The sequence below is a fragment of the Sylvia atricapilla genome, chromosome 5 (genome assembly GCF_009819655.1).
Source record: "Sylvia atricapilla isolate bSylAtr1 chromosome 5, bSylAtr1.pri, whole genome shotgun sequence".
Taxonomy (NCBI): Eukaryota; Metazoa; Chordata; class Aves; order Passeriformes; family Sylviidae; genus Sylvia; species Sylvia atricapilla.
Genome location: NC_089144.1, coordinates 68,556,084 through 68,573,176, shown reverse-complemented (window position 1 = coordinate 68,573,176; position 17,093 = coordinate 68,556,084). Strand labels below are relative to the sequence as shown.

Genomic DNA, 17,093 nt, shown 5'->3' with positions numbered 1-17,093 from the left:
ACAATACTGGTCATGCCACTTGCAATTACTGAAGTAGGCAGTGAATTTTTTTTTTTCTAGAGTAACTGGGGAAATAACATAAATCATAGATTTACAAATGTTTTCCCAGGAGAAGTCCACCATAGTTAGTTGCAAAGAATGACACAAGTTTGGTTTACCCATAAAAGGGTGGTCATCTCAGCAGGTCAATGGTGTTTTTCAAAGATGTACTGTTGATTTTAAGCTAGCTGATAATTTATTCCCTGAACTCTAGATTTAAAAAAACAGTGCAGAGTAAATATTGAGTATAATAAAGGCCATGCTGCCATTCAGTATGTACAATGCCCTCACCTTCCCTCTCACACCAGCTTCTCTGCATTGTTGCTTTCTGCATTTCTCATAGGGCATGAGATGACCTCCACGATTATTCATGGAGGTGTTCAGATAAGCCATTTTTTCACAGGCAACACACATACACACACTCACAAGGACTGTTATAATCTGAATTTATATGGCAAGTTCAGCTATCACTTCCTCTGTTCCCACCCTGCCTTTTGGAAAGATATCCAGTCACATGGTACGCTTGTAAAAAAAGCTTGCTGATTGAGGAAGGATGCAGGAAGGATATGGCTTTGCAGTGATTGCATAAGTGTTGTGTAGGACCTGAAGCTTTGGGTTTATATGAGGATGAGTTTAGATGTGAATTTCAAAGATTTATTTCTTCCAATTTTTGGATAAGTTACAACTCCTGAACGATTTGCTTGCTTTAGAGAACCACGGACTAACCTGTGTTAATAGGATCCTGTAAGTATTAACATGGATATCAATATATAATCAGAACCCTGGATTCCCTGCCTCTGTTCTGTCAGAGATCTTAAATTTTTTTCAGAGAAATTGTCTCCAAAGTTTCTTTTTGAAATTGTCAGATGCAATTGTGTCGTAGCAAATATACTCCCCATCAAAGTCTCTTGGGGAGTTTTGCCATTTGCATAAGGAGAGTGCTTAGGCTAGCACAGAGGTCTTTCCAAAAGATGCTGTGTTCCCCCTCAGTGAAGTCCTAAGACCAGAAGAGCCCAAAACTTCCCATCACCCATTACTGTAATGAGAGTGTATTTATTGCTATGCAGTGAGGGAGCTGGAGCATGGAGGTTTGTATTTTAGCGGTTTGGTTTGGTCATTCCACGTTCTGCCAACATCTAACATCTGTATTTATTTTTGAACTCTTCTTAGTCGATTGGATGCATCTGTTCAGTTCCAAGAATAATGCTTGATTTCCTGAATTTATAGGTTGCAATAAAATCCATTCGTAAGGACAAAATTAAGGATGAACAAGATATGGTTCACATCAGACGGGAGATTGAGATCATGTCATCCCTCAGCCACCCTCATATTATCACCATATATGAAGGTTAGTGAATGTGATTTTCCTCCCCGACTGCTCTGTTACATTCTTGCAGACCTGATGTTTGTATTTCTTGAGATCCTGCACCAAACCAACCCCTACTCCTTGTGTAACCCATCCCTTAACCAACGAGACTGTCTTGGGCACTGCCTTCCCTCTGAGCTACCAGTGTTTCACGGATGCATAAACCTTTGCTTGGAAGAGCTTCTTCTTGTGTGAGTTGACGGTGTCAGTTGCAGGTGGGAGATGGTTGCATGCATCACCTCATGTCCTTGCTCCCACTGCACAGTGCAGTTTCATTTCACCCTCACTCATGAACCGGCCTGATGTCTGTTTCTGTTCCCAGCCCTTAAACTAGTCCTTGTTTGCTTTATTTTCCCTGGACTGCACAGGACTGCTCTTACCTGCTCTAGCACTTTGGTCCTCCTTTACCTGCCAGTTCGAGTTGCTAGTTCTGTCATTGCAGCTTTTCACCCTGAATCCCAGCATCCGCTTCCTGTCCACTTCTGCACACTTTCCTGTCAGTCTGGTGGCTGGCTTAGCATTCCTCTTTCCTTATCCTGTCTTCCTCCTCTACCTCCTTTCTTCCTGGGACATGGCTAGGAAGGTTTGCCAGTTTGTTTATGTCCCAGCACTAGCTGGATGGTTCAGGACATCAGCCAAAAGGTCTGTTGCTGCAAGGAGGGAGGCTGCTTATTGGACCTGGGATGTAGATTATAGAGGTTCAGAGGGACCTGGGTCAGGCAGCCTCGTCCCTGGGGATCACTCCTTTTCCCCTGGGAAGAACAGGAAGCCTGAGTGTAGCCCTACAGGTTTCCATAGCTGCGAGGTAAGTGCAGAAGGTGATGAGATGTGTATGGCAGCTCTGCTCTGAGAGTTGATATGACTGATTAAAACAAGGGCTGCCTTGGCGTACTGTTACACTATCGCATATTGAGTTATTCAAAAGCATGTTCTTGTACTTGAAAAGAGATGAGTATCTGTCTTTTTATTGAATAAACTCATAAAAGGATCTGGGAACAGAAAAGGGGAGGGATGCTGTGTCAGCATGTGGGTTGCAAATGGAACAAAAGTTACTTGAAATGTGGATGGGAACTCAGGAAGAAAAAAATATTAAGCATGCTGTGCGTCTTTGACCAATTGCCCTTCTCATCCTTACTTTAAATAGTTTTTACTGAGTTAAATATTTGTAAAAGTGAAAAAGATTACAGCATTTTTAGGAAGCAGACACTAAGTTTTATGGAGCAAAACTTCCTGCTCCGGCCCTGCAGAGGGAGGAGCAGTGCTTCTGCAGTGGAGCCAGTTGAGCTCCATGATGGAGACTTCATCTTGTCTGAGGAGGATGAGCACCCATGTCAAGTTCTGGTGTATTTTCCAAGGAGTCAGTCAGTATTTGGCCTGTAGCAGCCAATGCTATAACTTAGATATGGTAGCACTGGGAAGATGTGTGGGTGTGCAGCCAAACCCAGGAACTGCCCAGAGGTGAGCGTGTGAGCCCTTGAATGTGTGCTTCACTTGAAACTGAAGAGTACTTGTTGTGAAGTTAAGGGGCTACATCAAGGACTGAAGTATTTAAACACATAGCTATTCCTCTTGAGTGATGCATAGAGAGTGATAATACTGCTATCCCCTGACACAAAATATTGAAGTCAGTAAATCCTAAGAGATGGGCTTAATCTCACCAAAATTAGGCAATCCAACATTGCTGCAGTTGGTGTATGCTGCAAGTCTAGTGTCACTCCCTAGTCAAGAGAGTTCAGCATCTTCACAGGATAGTTAGCTCTCTCCTGGGAGATGTTCTTTCCAGATAAGTGGTCTAAATGACATGTTGGAGGCTCCTGTTGGAGTCTAGCTGACTAACTTAGATCAAATGCTTGACTTTAAAACAGAAGCCACCCTAGAGATTTTTTTTTCTCCTATCTCATAATTTTTTACTGTAGGTTTCCAGACTGCCACTGCATGTCTGACAGCTCTCTCTGTAGGTGCCAGGTTGCACAGATAAAAAGTAGCATGGACAATGCTGGATGTCCCTGTAATAATCTTTGAAAGCTCTTTGTATTGCATTTACAAACATGTGTTTTTCTTAAGTAGGATCTTGTTTAGGTAGCCTTTTGACCTTCCTGCTAATAGCAATTAACCTCTGAATTTGTCTACTTGATCTACTTGTCAACTTTATCTTTTTTATTGATACCAAGCAAATTCAGATGTGTGGAAACCAAGCTTTCCAGTTTAGAGGTACTTCTTTGTAACCTAATCATAAGGCATGTACTCTGCCCATTACTGTACAGTTGTGACTAAAGAAATTCCATCCTCTCAGCAGGGCTGTAATTGGAAATCTGTCGAGGGTGGCTGTGATGGAAGTGCTCCTTTAAGTGACTCTAAACTCCTTGAAAGGGACTGGATAAAGAAAGTCAGCTTTGCTGGCAGTGTTCTGATTTCAGCACATAAATTTTAATTTATAGAATAATACCTCTGTCCATTCATCTGTCTGTCTCTCCCCTGCCCCTCGTCCTTCCTTTGCCCCATTGCTTTTTTGCCTTGAAAATTCCAGGATTTTATAATAAAGCCTTTGAGAGCTAACATATTTTTCCAGGGGTAGCTTGAGTGCAAAATCTACCTCATCTGGCAATACTTTATAAGTTAAACCAAGGAAGGAACATTCTGCAAACATTTAAACACGTGTTGGGCCAATCATGAGGGTGAAGTTACACTTGGTACATTTAGGAGTGAGCTCTTGAGTCTTTGTAGTGTGAAATACAGTTGTCTGCGTAATTGTTTCTGTGCTGAAAGTTGTCCTTGGTCAGCTTATCCATGAAGAAACGTCTGCCATTTTGCAAAATGCACCTTAAAGGTGAATAGACTATTAGCTAATGTGTTTGTAGAAATAGTTTGCTGAAGATCTTCCCTGGAGAATGAATAAGCATTAGGATCAAAATCTGGTGCCAGTGGAACATGATGGCATTAACGTAAATGAGTAACTGAAGGAAAGTGTGTGCTGAAGTGCTCTGCTGAATTTGAGCCAGGATGCCTTTAAGAGTGCTGCACCCTTTGCATTAACAAGACACAAAATCTGGATCTCCCAAGTAAGATGTACTTCTTACTATTTTTTTTCTAGGTTGCATTTTTGGTACTGTTCAGAAAAAGCAGAGATATTCTCCATCATGTGTCTGCCAGTCCACAGTGCCTTGAGCTAGGTTGCATGCTTAATCAAGAGACTGGTTCAGCTCTACTTTCAAACGCCAAAGGCAAGGGGAGATAATCTGACAGTGTGTAACAGCAGTGGCATAGTATTCCAGGATCCTCACTGCACTTGCCAGATACATGTTCAATCTCACATTTGTGCCAGACTTCACACAACAAAGCCTAAACACACTTGGTGTTTCACGCACACATAGGCCCATCTCCAGTGTGGGAAGCTGTGTCAGTCAAGTCACCAACCACATCAGCAAAACCAGCTGCATTGTCAGAAATCTGCCTGTGTGGCAGCTGTTGAGGTGTGTGGATATGAGCCATTGCTGAGGAACTGCATCCCTGCAGCAGCACCGGCTCAGACAAGTGTCTCAGCTGCATGTGGACCTCAGGGTGAGGCAGCAGCCAGGGGTCAGGATGGTGAAACAGTCACCTATCAGGCTGTGGAGCAATCCCAGCCTCTGTCCCAGCCTTTGCTATCTCCTGCTTTTCAGACATAATCCAATCAAACTTTGGTGCCTAATGACCCCACCCCTTCTGTGGGCAAAACACCTGAAAAAGCGGCAAGTCCCTTCAAACATCATGTGGACGACTGGGCTTTAATCAAGAATGTTGGAGGTTGGAAAGCTGAAATGATTTTGATTTTTGGCCAAGAGAAAGTACTTCAGCAGTGATACTGTTTAACCACATTTCTAATTGATTTCCTCTAATTATGTAGGCTTTTGACTTTAGATTCTCATTGTTTTCAGTTGATAACATCCAAGAACATCAAGTAATATTTCAAGTGTCTGGAGATACTAATGAAACAAGAATAAACAAACTTATCTCTTTAGTTACTTTACCCCAGCTTTATGAATTTCCTGTCATTAAGGGTAATCACCTAAACAGGACTTCATTTGCCAGAACATAAACTCAAATGTGTGAGATCACGGGCAGGTCCAGTTTAAATGTCAAACTGATTGCTACCAGCAGTGAAATTTATTTCCATCTTCCCATTTACACAGTCCTACCATAGCAATGTAAATATTTGCTTCTCTGAAGTTCCTCGACAGTTTAAATCATAATTTAAATAAAAAGGAGTTACCTCTTGTGTTCTTTGCTGAAACAAAGACTATTAGTGTAGCATGTTGTTGTGGCCAAATTAGCAACTGTCATTTTTCCTTCCTTTTAAAGAGCAAACCATCATTGTCTGCATACCCTCAGTCTTGCTCTGTGAGAAACAACCTTACCAAGGATAATTTTCCCATTCTGATTTAATCTCCTCACTGGGGAGTAAATTATAGCATGCTGTCTGATTTTAAAAGATTATTGCAGGATCTTAACTACATTGCTTTAATTTAAAAGGAGATGCAATTTGGCTGAATAAAGCCATAACTCAGGAAAACAATTTAACACAAGCTTAGCATTAAAACACATACTTTATATTTTGATATCTTCAATTGTAATTAAGCATATGCATAAATTTGTGTATACATATAATTTGTTTCCTTATTGGAGGTGGGATATTTTCACTTCTGCGGTATGCTCTGTTAAGAACAGTAATGAAATGCTACTAAAAAAACAATTAAATAAAAATTATGCCAAGGGGCCGTAAAACAGTCAAAAACACAAAAGCTGAATCAGGCTGAAATTCTAATGTAGAAGACGGTTTTCAGTACTTGCATGATTTTTGAAGTATAATTCAAGGCTTATTACACAGGTGAGGTAATTGGGTCATACATGAATTTTCTGAATGAAAAGGTTATTCTAGTCTGCATCTCCAAAATTAAAAACAAACTCACTTGTTCTTTCGATTTGGCTGACCTTTAATAAAAGAGCATTTTGTAGCAGTGGAAAGGTACTTCTGTCTGCGGCTGTTAGGAGAGTAATAAAAATACCACTGAATGGAAAGACACCAGATGGAAGGAATGTCAACATACTGGAACTAATTTAGGAGATTGCTCTGATAGAGAGCAAAGGCATGAGGAGAATTCAAATGGTTCCAGTGCAAAGAGATTGGCTGCCCCTCTTAAACTAACAAACTAAAATCCTTACCCCAGGGTTACATGTAAACCAAGTGGAATCAGCCCACAAGGAGGTAGTCCTTTGAGGGGGGGGAAAGAATCCACCCCCTACAGCAGTCTTTTTGACTTCAGTGTTCCGTGAGCTTGGAGAAAGGATAAAAGCTTCCTGCCTTTTTTTTTTTTATTTATTTTGTTAGTAAGGCAGTCCAAAGTGAACTGTCATAATAGAGAGGTGTACCAGTGTACCATTAAATCTTTCTGACTGATGTTTGCAAAACCGTGCCCATCTTCGCTTTCAATAATTGTAGGGTGAAGCACGTCTTAGCAGTGAAGAAATGTAGTATGTTCATTTGGTGTCAGACTTGTCCCGTGAGTTTCAGAGGAGGTGACTTTGGTGTAGCCCTAGGGGAGAATTTGGCAGTAGGGTTGAAAAAGAGTGCTGATGAACACGAGGTCAGCCAGCACTGTTTGGAAAATGGAAGGCTGTAGGTAGAAGCTGAGTTCATAATTTCACAGCCTCTAAATATAAATAAGTGGAGAGATTATATACAAGAACTATTAGTATAACAGAACAATCTATGAAAGAGGGACAGATTGTTCACATTACAAAATGTGCTTTTGTCTCAGATATGTCTTTGATAGTGAGAAGTGAAATTCTTTCCCAATTTCACATTTATGTTCTTTGAGGAACTTTGAAGTCAGCAGATTTGGTTTCAATTATGAGCCTTGGAGGTATAGACTTTTTCTCTGTCACTTTCAGAAAAGAAACAAATACATGAGCACTAAGGGGTGAGGTTTTTAGAAAAGTAAGAAATCTTTGACCAGTGTATCTTAAGCACCCTTTACTGCTTGAGTTCCCAAGGCTTTTGGGGTGACCAGACCAAACCCAAGTAAGCTTGTAGCCCCCTGGAAAATGCCATTTCTCCACGTTGCTTTGGCCAATGTCGTAGTCCTTTGCTCATCTCCTGAGAATACAGTCACGTTGCTCCTCACACCTTGATATTCATGCTGTTCCTGCTGCTGGTTCCTGATGTGCTCTCACACTATGAGAAGCAGGATGCTGTCCCTGCTTCCTCCCCTGTGGCCACATAAAGTGCAGTCATCTCCACAGTCAATCTGGCAGGCTCTGTCTGCTAAGGAGCAGTAATGATCTGCAAGCACTACTCTGCAGCAGCCCTCTCACCACACCAAGGTCTTGTTGCAGCTCTGAGAGTAACTCAGCTTGCAGAATGGTGAAAATAAATACAGTGGCTCAGAAATAAATAATGCACAGCTGGTAGCTAGCATTTCTCCTGCTGCTGTCCCCTCTAATAGGTGAAGCTCATGCCTTTGTATCTAAGCAACCCCACTATCTTGATTCTTAATTGACAGGCCATCTCCCCTGCTATCTGTGTCTGGGTGTTGGTACTGACAGTTCTCCACTTGCCTAATTTGGCTAGCCATTGACAGATGGTTTGAAAAAAGCTAAAGCAGCCCCACCTTACTTGAACATGGTCTCCCTCCCTGGACTTTGCTCAGGGCTGAGGAGCAGGCTTGTATGATATGGCTGTCCCAGAAGTAGCAAGCTTTGGGGGGTTCCTGGGGTTCAGCATCCTGCCAAAGCCATGCTTCTCTGCTGGCAGTAGGTGCAGCCAGGGTTCAGGCACACTTCTAGGTGGGGGTGAGTTTCAGAATGAATATGCAGTAGGATGGCAGGTAATAAATCATCTGCAGCAAAACCAAAGAGTGAACCAAGCAGTCCCAGAAGCTATATGGAGGCAACCCGTCCGTCATCAGCCCACAGGTTACAGCCCAGGTGCTAACAGGGCAGTATATTTATTACCTCATTATTTTTTGCAGTAAGTCAATCCAGCCTTTAATTAATGCCTTCCTCTCTTCCCCCAGCCATTGGCCACAAGGCTTTCTTGAGCATATGTTTATAAAACTGCATGCTGTGCCCAGAAGGGAAACTCAGAAGTGCCTGTGTGAAACCTGCCTGACATCCTAAATACTACTGTGAAAATTCATGGTGTACTTGGCTGATGGTGTGAGACTTGCCAGAATACTACCTTGTCATATGCCTGATAGTCTTGACCACTGAATTCCTCTTTAAGGCTGTGTGTGTGTATAGACATAAATCCCACTGCCTTTCAACCTCCTCTTCCTTCAGTCACAGCTCTTATTTTAGATTTTTTTTGTCTGCTGCTCAGTTCCCTCTCTGCAGGAAGTTGCTGCATGCCCACTCATGAGGTTCAGCTGATACAGTGGAGGTGCTCTGACGTGAAATGATGCAGTTTTAAAAAAAAAATCTCTCTATTCACCTCTGCTCCTGGGTGGAGAAATGAATTGCTGTTTAATTCTGTAATCATTCAGCTATAGTGATGGTGCAGAGGCCTCTGTAATGTCACCTAAGTTCAAGGACAGTTTCCCTCTCAAAATTCTCCCGCATGAAGAAGAATGTGCAGCGAACTGAAAGCCAAATACAGGTTCCTGGAAAGATTCTATTCTTGTAGATTCTAGTGTGGCTTTTTGACAAAAGTTTGAAATTCAGAACAGGGATTTACATTTTCCTAAATCCAGCTTGATGATGGTATCTCAGTTTCCTAGAGGATGTAAGAGAACATTTGAAATGGAAAGTACCTTTGAATGCATATTCCTTCAAACCAAATGCTTTCCACCTAATTTCTGTAGAAATGGTGAAAAATACATCTGCATCAGGGCTTACAATAGTATGGCAAATTTGAGTCCAAAAAATATTTGATTTTAGAATTTAAAACTTCAGAACATCAAGGATGATTTGAGAAAACTCTTAGGACTGAGTAATGAAGGCACAACTTTAATAAAAACACAGCCTGGAAGAATGCTCTATCGTGGCATGGCTGATATTGCTGTTATTGTCAGCAGCAGCACTGAACACCTGGTAGGGCATCAGCTTTTGAGGGAGTGGGACAAGAAGAGCCAAGGGCAAACGTGCCTCTGAGCTGAAGGTGGTCCTCAGCTGGAACTGCTTGGGATGTGCATTGCTGTGAGAGTGCCCTGAGATGGTTTCTGCTGTGTGGCAGCTTCATCTATATGTGTGTTATACAGATTCCCTAACTCATGGAATCAGCTGGGGTTTGGGGGGAATTTTATTTGTGGTGTTGTCGTGTGGTATATGTGTTTGTTTTAAATCAGATCTCTTATATAAAAGCATTTTCAGTGATTTGTCTCAGCTTACTGAAGCAATTTATTTTTGCCTTCTTAAACAAGCCTGCACCTATCAAGCCTTTCCAAGCTTAGAGAAGCAAATGTGTGCCTTACTGTTTTATTGGTAACACATCAGAGCACTTCCCTGTATGACACGGCACATGTTCAGTTTTTCCCAGACAGTATCAGTCTGTCATTCTTGGAGAGGATATTGGATGTATAATCCATCCAGAGACGGCGTTTCCAGTTTCCGAAGTTTATTGCTAATGAGGATGCACATAGGATGTAATCGCTGGCAGGAGCCTCTGCTTCGGGGTACAGTGAGGCCAGCAGACAAGTAAGCAGCCAATTTCATCTGGCTGTTTTCTCTCCCTTTTATCAGAGCTGTTTGGCTGGGGTTCAGGGGTGTTAGAATGAATTGCAGAGGCTTTGGCTTGTAGATTTGAGTGGCAAGGTGTGAGAGGACATGAGACAAAGCCTAAGAGAAGCATATATCTGTGTGTTGAGAGAGGTAGCTTTGCATTTCACTGCAAAAGCTGAAGCTTAATTCTGTTTTCCTTTAAATCACCAAAGACTACTGGCTGAGCTTTGATAAAGAGATACAGGAAGGCATCATTACAGTAGGGCTGGTCAAAACTAGCATCTGTTTGTAATAAGCCCTCATTAATTTGTATATGCCTTGCTGCCAGTGTGACCAGTGCTGCCACTGACAAAAAGATAAGGAAAATCACCGTGTTTTCATATAGCAGTGGTTATATATGGCAGATTCAGGAAGTTTCCAGTGGGTTTTTGGTGATAAAAGAGAAGAACTATTTAGCAGCCAGCAATTCCAGACTATTAACAGCCTGCTTTACTAGATTAAATATTAGTTATCTGCCACTCTCAGTGAAGTCCTTGACAGCATGTGACACAGTGTACTCTCAGCCCCAAAGAAGAGTCAGGCTGTGACGTGTAGGAGATGGATTTTCCTTGCTCTGCTTACGCTGGTGTTGTGCATTGCTGCCAGCTCTGCGCAAGCGACAGAGGATTACAGCATGCAACCTGTGACGTGCGGTGGGACACGTGGTTAGGGCACATGAGGAAGCTTGAGGAAGACTTGGTTGCATGAGACAGGGTACAGAGCCCCACTGACAAGAGCTGAACAGCTCTGGAGGCGCTGCAGCCACAGCAAGCTCAAGTGTCTGTGCCCGCCATGCTGTCACACGGAGTTGGGATGGAGGAGGACATACCTGTCAGTTCACTTGTTGGATTTTGGTGGTAGGGAAAAGCCAACCAATAGTTACTGTAAGTTAAATGGCAATCCTGTATCAGTCACTGCAAACAAGAATTTATTATGCCTTCTATGAACGCTTTCCAAATGATATGAGGGCTCCTATTTGCTTCTGTCCTCTGGCCTCAAGTCGGCTCCTTGTACGAGGAATTCTGTGCTGGAGCAGGAGCGGATATTCAGGTGTTACTGGCATGAGTGTCCACCTCACCTCATTAGGATAAGTTGACTTTGCCGCCTTGTTACCCCATATTATTTGAGGCAAAGAGGTTCATGTGGCCATATTAAAGAGAGGATAACCTCAGCTTCCTTGTCTTAGTCTAAGATGTTGTAATCTTCCTCTGGTAAAAAGTAGCTTTGCAACTTGCTTTTTGCAGTGAGATTGTTACTACACCTTTCCTGCCTGCGGTGGTGGTCTAGGGTGTGATCAGGCATCCCGTGTCTTCTTCACTGTTTAAAGGGTCAATTTTAAAATGTACTGAATCAACTGTGGTGTTTTTTCTTTTCTTTGCTTCTGTGCAGTGTTTGAAAATAAAGATAAGATTGTGATCATCATGGAGTATGCAAGTAAAGGAGAGCTGTATGATTACATCAGTGAGAGGCGGCGATTAAGCGAAAGAGAGACAAGACATTTCTTCCGACAAATAGTCTCTGCTGTGCATTACTGCCACAAGGTGAGCAAAGGCTTTCGTAGTAAAAAATGCTCTTTCAAGGCTGATTTCTGTCATATATTTCAAAGCATGTCTGAGGCAATGGCATTCATTATTAAATATCAGAGTATATGATTTTATCAGTACAACAGGAGATCTTCACTGAAAGTGCTACGCTGAACTACTGCCTTTTTTTAAAGACTAATGATGTTTTTCTGTGCTACGGCAGATACCAGGCACACCCTTACTTTAGACCTACCTCGCATGTTTGCCTTTAAAATAATTCTGACATTAAAAACTCAAAAATTACATCAGCTAGAGAAGGCATCCCATATAAATGGGATATGCAATGGGATAAATCCCATATTAATGCTCTACAGCATTAATATTAATGCATTCAAACAAATGTTTGCAATTTGAATATGCTAGTAAACAACTTTAGAAAAGGAGATACAATATATGAAAGAAAAAGCCAAGAGGAAGCTATGAGTTTCCTGTATGAGCTTTAGTACACACTCATTCTGGATAGGTAAAAGTAACTTTACCAGATGTAGTGGGAAAGATACCATTTGCTAATGACCTTATCAATCATGGTACTCACCTGGAATGACAAATTAAACCCAAGGTAGCTGACTGGCTATCATCATGGACCTTTTATCCCTGTTTACGAAACAACAGCATAGAGCCAAAACTTACATGAAGCTAAAGGCAACGAGCAGCTAACACAATTTTAATTGGAATTCTTAAAATGCTTAAGTCTCTGCTTGAATTCTGGTAAAAAAGGGGGCTTCTTAAAGTCCTCACTGCATAGTGCTGAAAAGCTGCAGTGCCATTCCTGATGCAGTTAATTTTCCCAAGTTTCTGGAAAGAAGGCTCTGATCTAGACCCAGGCTCTTTGCTTCCATCCCTAACGTTTACAATCCTTTGGGATTAAAAGTCCCCCAATCCACGTGGCTGCCCACTGGAGGAATGAAGGCTTTTGTAGGGGCTGACGTCATTCACAGATACTGGTTTCTGGTGCCTGGGAAGAATATCCTGCTTTCACACAGTGGGGGCAGGATCCAGGATGAAATTAAGTTCCGAAAAGACACCCCCCAGCCTTACGCCCCCCACACCCCTGCTGTTTTAGAATCTTTGTGGGAGGACAGATTCCAGTCATTCTTCCCTTAACCACACACCAAGTGACTAATACAGTGCCTTCCACTAGTCACTGGGCCATGAATGTTATGACAGTGAAATCAGCCCTGAAATGTAGATGCAAAGACCACCCTGCCAGCTCACCTTTCATTTTCTCAATATTTTCTCATGCTCTTCCTTGTTTTCTCTTCCTTGTTTCAGAATGGTGTTGTCCACAGGGACCTAAAATTGGAAAACATTCTTCTTGATGACAATTTTAATATTAAGGTAGGATTCTTTTTCTGAGCTTCTCAGAATGGATTTGCATGTTTTATAACATTTTTACCCAAGGTATTAGAAGAGCCATTGTTATGGTAACAGCTACTAAGCAACAGCATCTGGCAAGAAGCTCAGAGATTTGGAGTTTGGGAGAAGACACCACTGATTCCCAGTAATACACACTAAATGAAACTTTGCATACTTTGGAGGAGGAAGCCCTTTCCTGCCATGCAGAGTCCACGATTCCCAATGCAGTATCTACCCACTGGTAGAAAACAGCAGAGCATTTTGTGCAGTCAGGCTGTTTGTACCAATGGTATTATTGCTGACTGTTTCTGGGGCTAGGAGAAAAACTGTTCTGGTCTACAGAGTTCAAGTACCTCCTACAGAACAGTCTAAATGCTCTTTTGATCATGGCTGGAAAATAAGCAAGTAGAGTTTCAAAATAAACCTAGTAAAGCACATGTGCTTCATTAGGAAATGGCCTTGGAATTTCAGACATAAACGTATACTTTGGATAGTGATGTCAGTGATGTCATTTCCATGCCATTTCTCCCCAGTGAAAGCATGGGAATGACCTTTTTTCCTGTCTTTTTCTTCTGTTGTTTATAGCTGTAGCACAAAGTTAAATAATGCAGAGATTTAATTTCCAGAGTAATTTCCTATATATATATACTATCTATATTCCTCTGTAAAATAAGTGTAATTTCCAGGTGGCTGAACCTGTTTCACTTTCAACTTTGTTCCTCCTTGGGTAGCTGGATGTAAGGGTGGCTGGATGTGCTCATCCATGGGCAAACAAGCAGAGGGAGGAACAACAAAGAGTTTCTGCTGATGCTTAAGCATTCTTATTTAATTAAAAAAGTAATCAGGGAGCTACTTGGATCGCCCAGTACCTAAATCACCTGGGTCTTCCTTTTCTCTCCCCTGAAAGCCCTGGGCCTGCAGACACAGCTTTCTGTGCTTTGCACTGGAGAGTTTGTCTTCATTTCAAGCTGATATGCAATGGAAATGGAAAGTAACATGTGGCAGCTACCATCTGTGTAACGCTGATGACAGAAGCTAACTTGGATCAACTAGTGGATTAAAGGCACATAAATATGTGGTTTCCAAAAATAGTCTTTTACAGAAGGCCCATCCAATGCAGTATTTGGGTGTTTCGCTGTTAGCATCCAGCACTGGAGCACAACTCCCCTCCCCTGTTCCTACAGGGATGCTGTCTGCAGCAGCCAGAGCTGTTCTCAGCAGCACTGAAAACAAAAAGTTGCCTTTCTAGGACATTGTATACGAATCAGGCTTCCGCAGGCAGGATGACCTTTCTTCTCACATTACACGCCAAACTATCTTCCCAGCTAATCAGAGAATTCTTGAGAGAAAAGAGGAATTTGTGGAATTTGCTCGATGTGGAGGGCTGGATCTCTGCACTGTGGCCCTCATATGCAAAACCAATCACTTCCTCAAGCCTCTGGGGAGCTGAGCTTTGTCAGACTGCTCCACTCCTGCTCCTCTCGCCTTTGTGGGAGTCATTCTTCTGTGGATAGAGCAGAAGGATGGGGCAGGGACAGGCAGCTTAGTTTGGTCCACACTTGGAGCTGACCCAGGGGCTTCAGAACCACAGATACATTTCAGCTGCCATAGCGAGTGCCACTGCTGTGGAAGAAATTCAGGTAGCTCTACCTCCTCACATACCTTCCAGTCATTTGGATGTCCTTTACTCAGAGGTTCTCTTTCCTGACGTGTGTTGTGTTTAAACTGCTGTAGGTATTTTTTGTATTTCCAGCCTTTCCTCAGCTACATCTCTTCAATATTAAGGTCTCTGAGCAGGCAAGGCTGCCTTGGCATGGGCAAGGGGCTTCTTTGCTGTCTCCTAGTCACTACTTCTGTAAACTGAAACTCATGAAACTGAAAAACAGACTGAACTCAGGAAGGTATAGATATTTTGTACATCTTACAGTCAGTAGTGTTTGAATTTGGATTGTTTCAAGAGGTGTCTTTTGGCATGGTTTTTCTTTATGCTCTCTTTTTTTTAAACCCTGTGACTAAGATCAGCTTTGAATACTTGATGTTAAGCATACAACCACTATTTCTCTGATGCTGAAGCTTTGAATATGTTGCTGTGGTTTCTGTGTTACTTACACAGAGTTTTACTTCCCACTTTTTCTTTGTTTCACTAAACAGTAACCGTTGGCAAGGAAACACATATGGAACTGTAAATTATTTATCAGGAGTAAATTTATCAGGTCCTCATTCTGAGAGTATACACATGTGGTTTGTTCAAGGCAGAAAAAAATGCAGTTTGGGGTTTGGTATTGACTGAAGGCTTCAAATATTCAGGGGAAGACATTTTCTAGAAATGGATTGATAGTCTTATATGAACTTTCCTAGTATTTATATTTCATTCAGTGGATTACAAACACAAAATTGGTGTTTGATTTTAGGAATGAGAAAATTAAAGGAATCTCTTTGATCTTGGGTGCAACGTGCAATTAAATACATGTTTCTGATGAAGCTAGTGATCTAGGCATTATGATTTACAAAAACATGTCATAATAATGTGAAGAAAAAAATTAGGTGTTGTAGAAAGTGGATCCCTGTATAGTAGCTAAAACAATACTTTTAAAACAGGAAATAAAGAGGACGAGTAATCCATTAGAAATTATTATCTGGCCTAAAAGGCCATTTTACGTGTTCCTGCACTAACTTGAAAACCATTCTTAAGCTTTAGATGATTAAATGAAGGCCATAAAGGAGTGTATCGAGACATAAGAAGGGTGGGGTTGGTTTTTTTGTTTTGTTTTAAAGAGTTGTGATGATGAGTAAAAATCTCTGGAAGCAGAGTCATGTGTTAGAGTACAGCAACAAGGAAACACCAGTGTCTGGAAGCAACAAAAAATTAGACATTTTGAAGAGTTCTGCATATCCACAGGCCAGAGGTGGGCTGCAATGAGAGGAGAAAGGTGATCCAATCTCTGGTGTATTATTAGATTTTTCATGGACTTCTTGTATGCAGTGCTGTTTCCTGCAGACTTCTACCGAAAACCACTAAATGCAGGAGACATGAATGAATCAAATGAGCTTTAAACACTTGTGAGACTGAACATCCTTGTTCACAGTAGGGATGAGAACAGTTCCTGGGCTGGGAATTGCAGCTAAAAGAGATGTCTAGCAGAGGTTGACGTCAACAGTATGATCAACCTCAAAGTGATAGAAGAGTAGAACGATGCTAGTATAACAGTAACATAATCCTGCTAACTGCACATTCTCTTGGGCTGGTAAGGGGACACCAATCAGACTAACCACTAAAAACCCATGAGGGTTTTGTATATACAGATGAAGTGTATGGAATTGGGATTTACTTTGCTGGAAGTTTCACCAACTGCACGTACGTTTCATTTGCTTTAGGAGACCTAACTATTTCTCTATCTGCAGTACAGACAGACAGATTCCTAAGTGGGATAAAACTGACAATTTCCATGAGTGTGAACTTCGTGGAATTTATATTCCACACTTCAACAATAACTTACATCTGGTTCATCGTAGCTAACAGCAAATATGAAACATACACTCCTGAAGCAAGGGGAATAAAAATCCACTTTTCTGCTCCTCCCGATTTAGGAAGTTTTTTTGACTTGATGTCTTAGTTCCATTTAAGTGCCAAGAACATGAAGTAATGTTGGCTTCTATTAATCTTGTTTTGGGGGGCATGACACTTTTAATGGGAAAAGCTGATAAACATCAGTCTGTGAGCATGGGAGTGGACTGTAACATAAATACTCTTTTCCTGAATGGCCAAAATGAAAACATGAATGCCCAAGTCTGAGAGCTTCTTAGGGTGAACAATGGTATGTGTATCCTTATAGATATATATATATATATTCATGCACATCCACATGCATTTTATACATTCCATGGTGTTAAGGGAATGTATTTTCATAAAAAATCACACTGTGCAGTGTTTGTCCTTGTCTTAGCTGCATCCTGAACTAAAATAAAAATCAATGACCAGCACGAATTTTTAACACTGAAATTATCCCATTCTTCCC

The 17,093-nt window shown here is 41.6% G+C and overlaps 1 protein-coding gene across 2 annotated transcripts in view; it reads left to right on the top strand.

The window, feature by feature from the left end:
* The window catches only part of NUAK1 (NUAK family kinase 1), a 46,683-nt gene that overhangs the window by 22,081 nt on the left and 7,509 nt on the right, over positions 1-17,093 (top strand). For both annotated transcript variants that reach the window (XM_066319968.1, XM_066319969.1), the window contains exons 2-4: positions 1,267-1,387; positions 11,528-11,679; positions 12,994-13,059. In XM_066319968.1, coding sequence (XP_066176065.1) covers positions 1,267-1,387; positions 11,528-11,679; positions 12,994-13,059 — 339 coding nt within the window. The remainder of the gene's footprint in view (positions 1-1,266; positions 1,388-11,527; positions 11,680-12,993; positions 13,060-17,093) is intronic.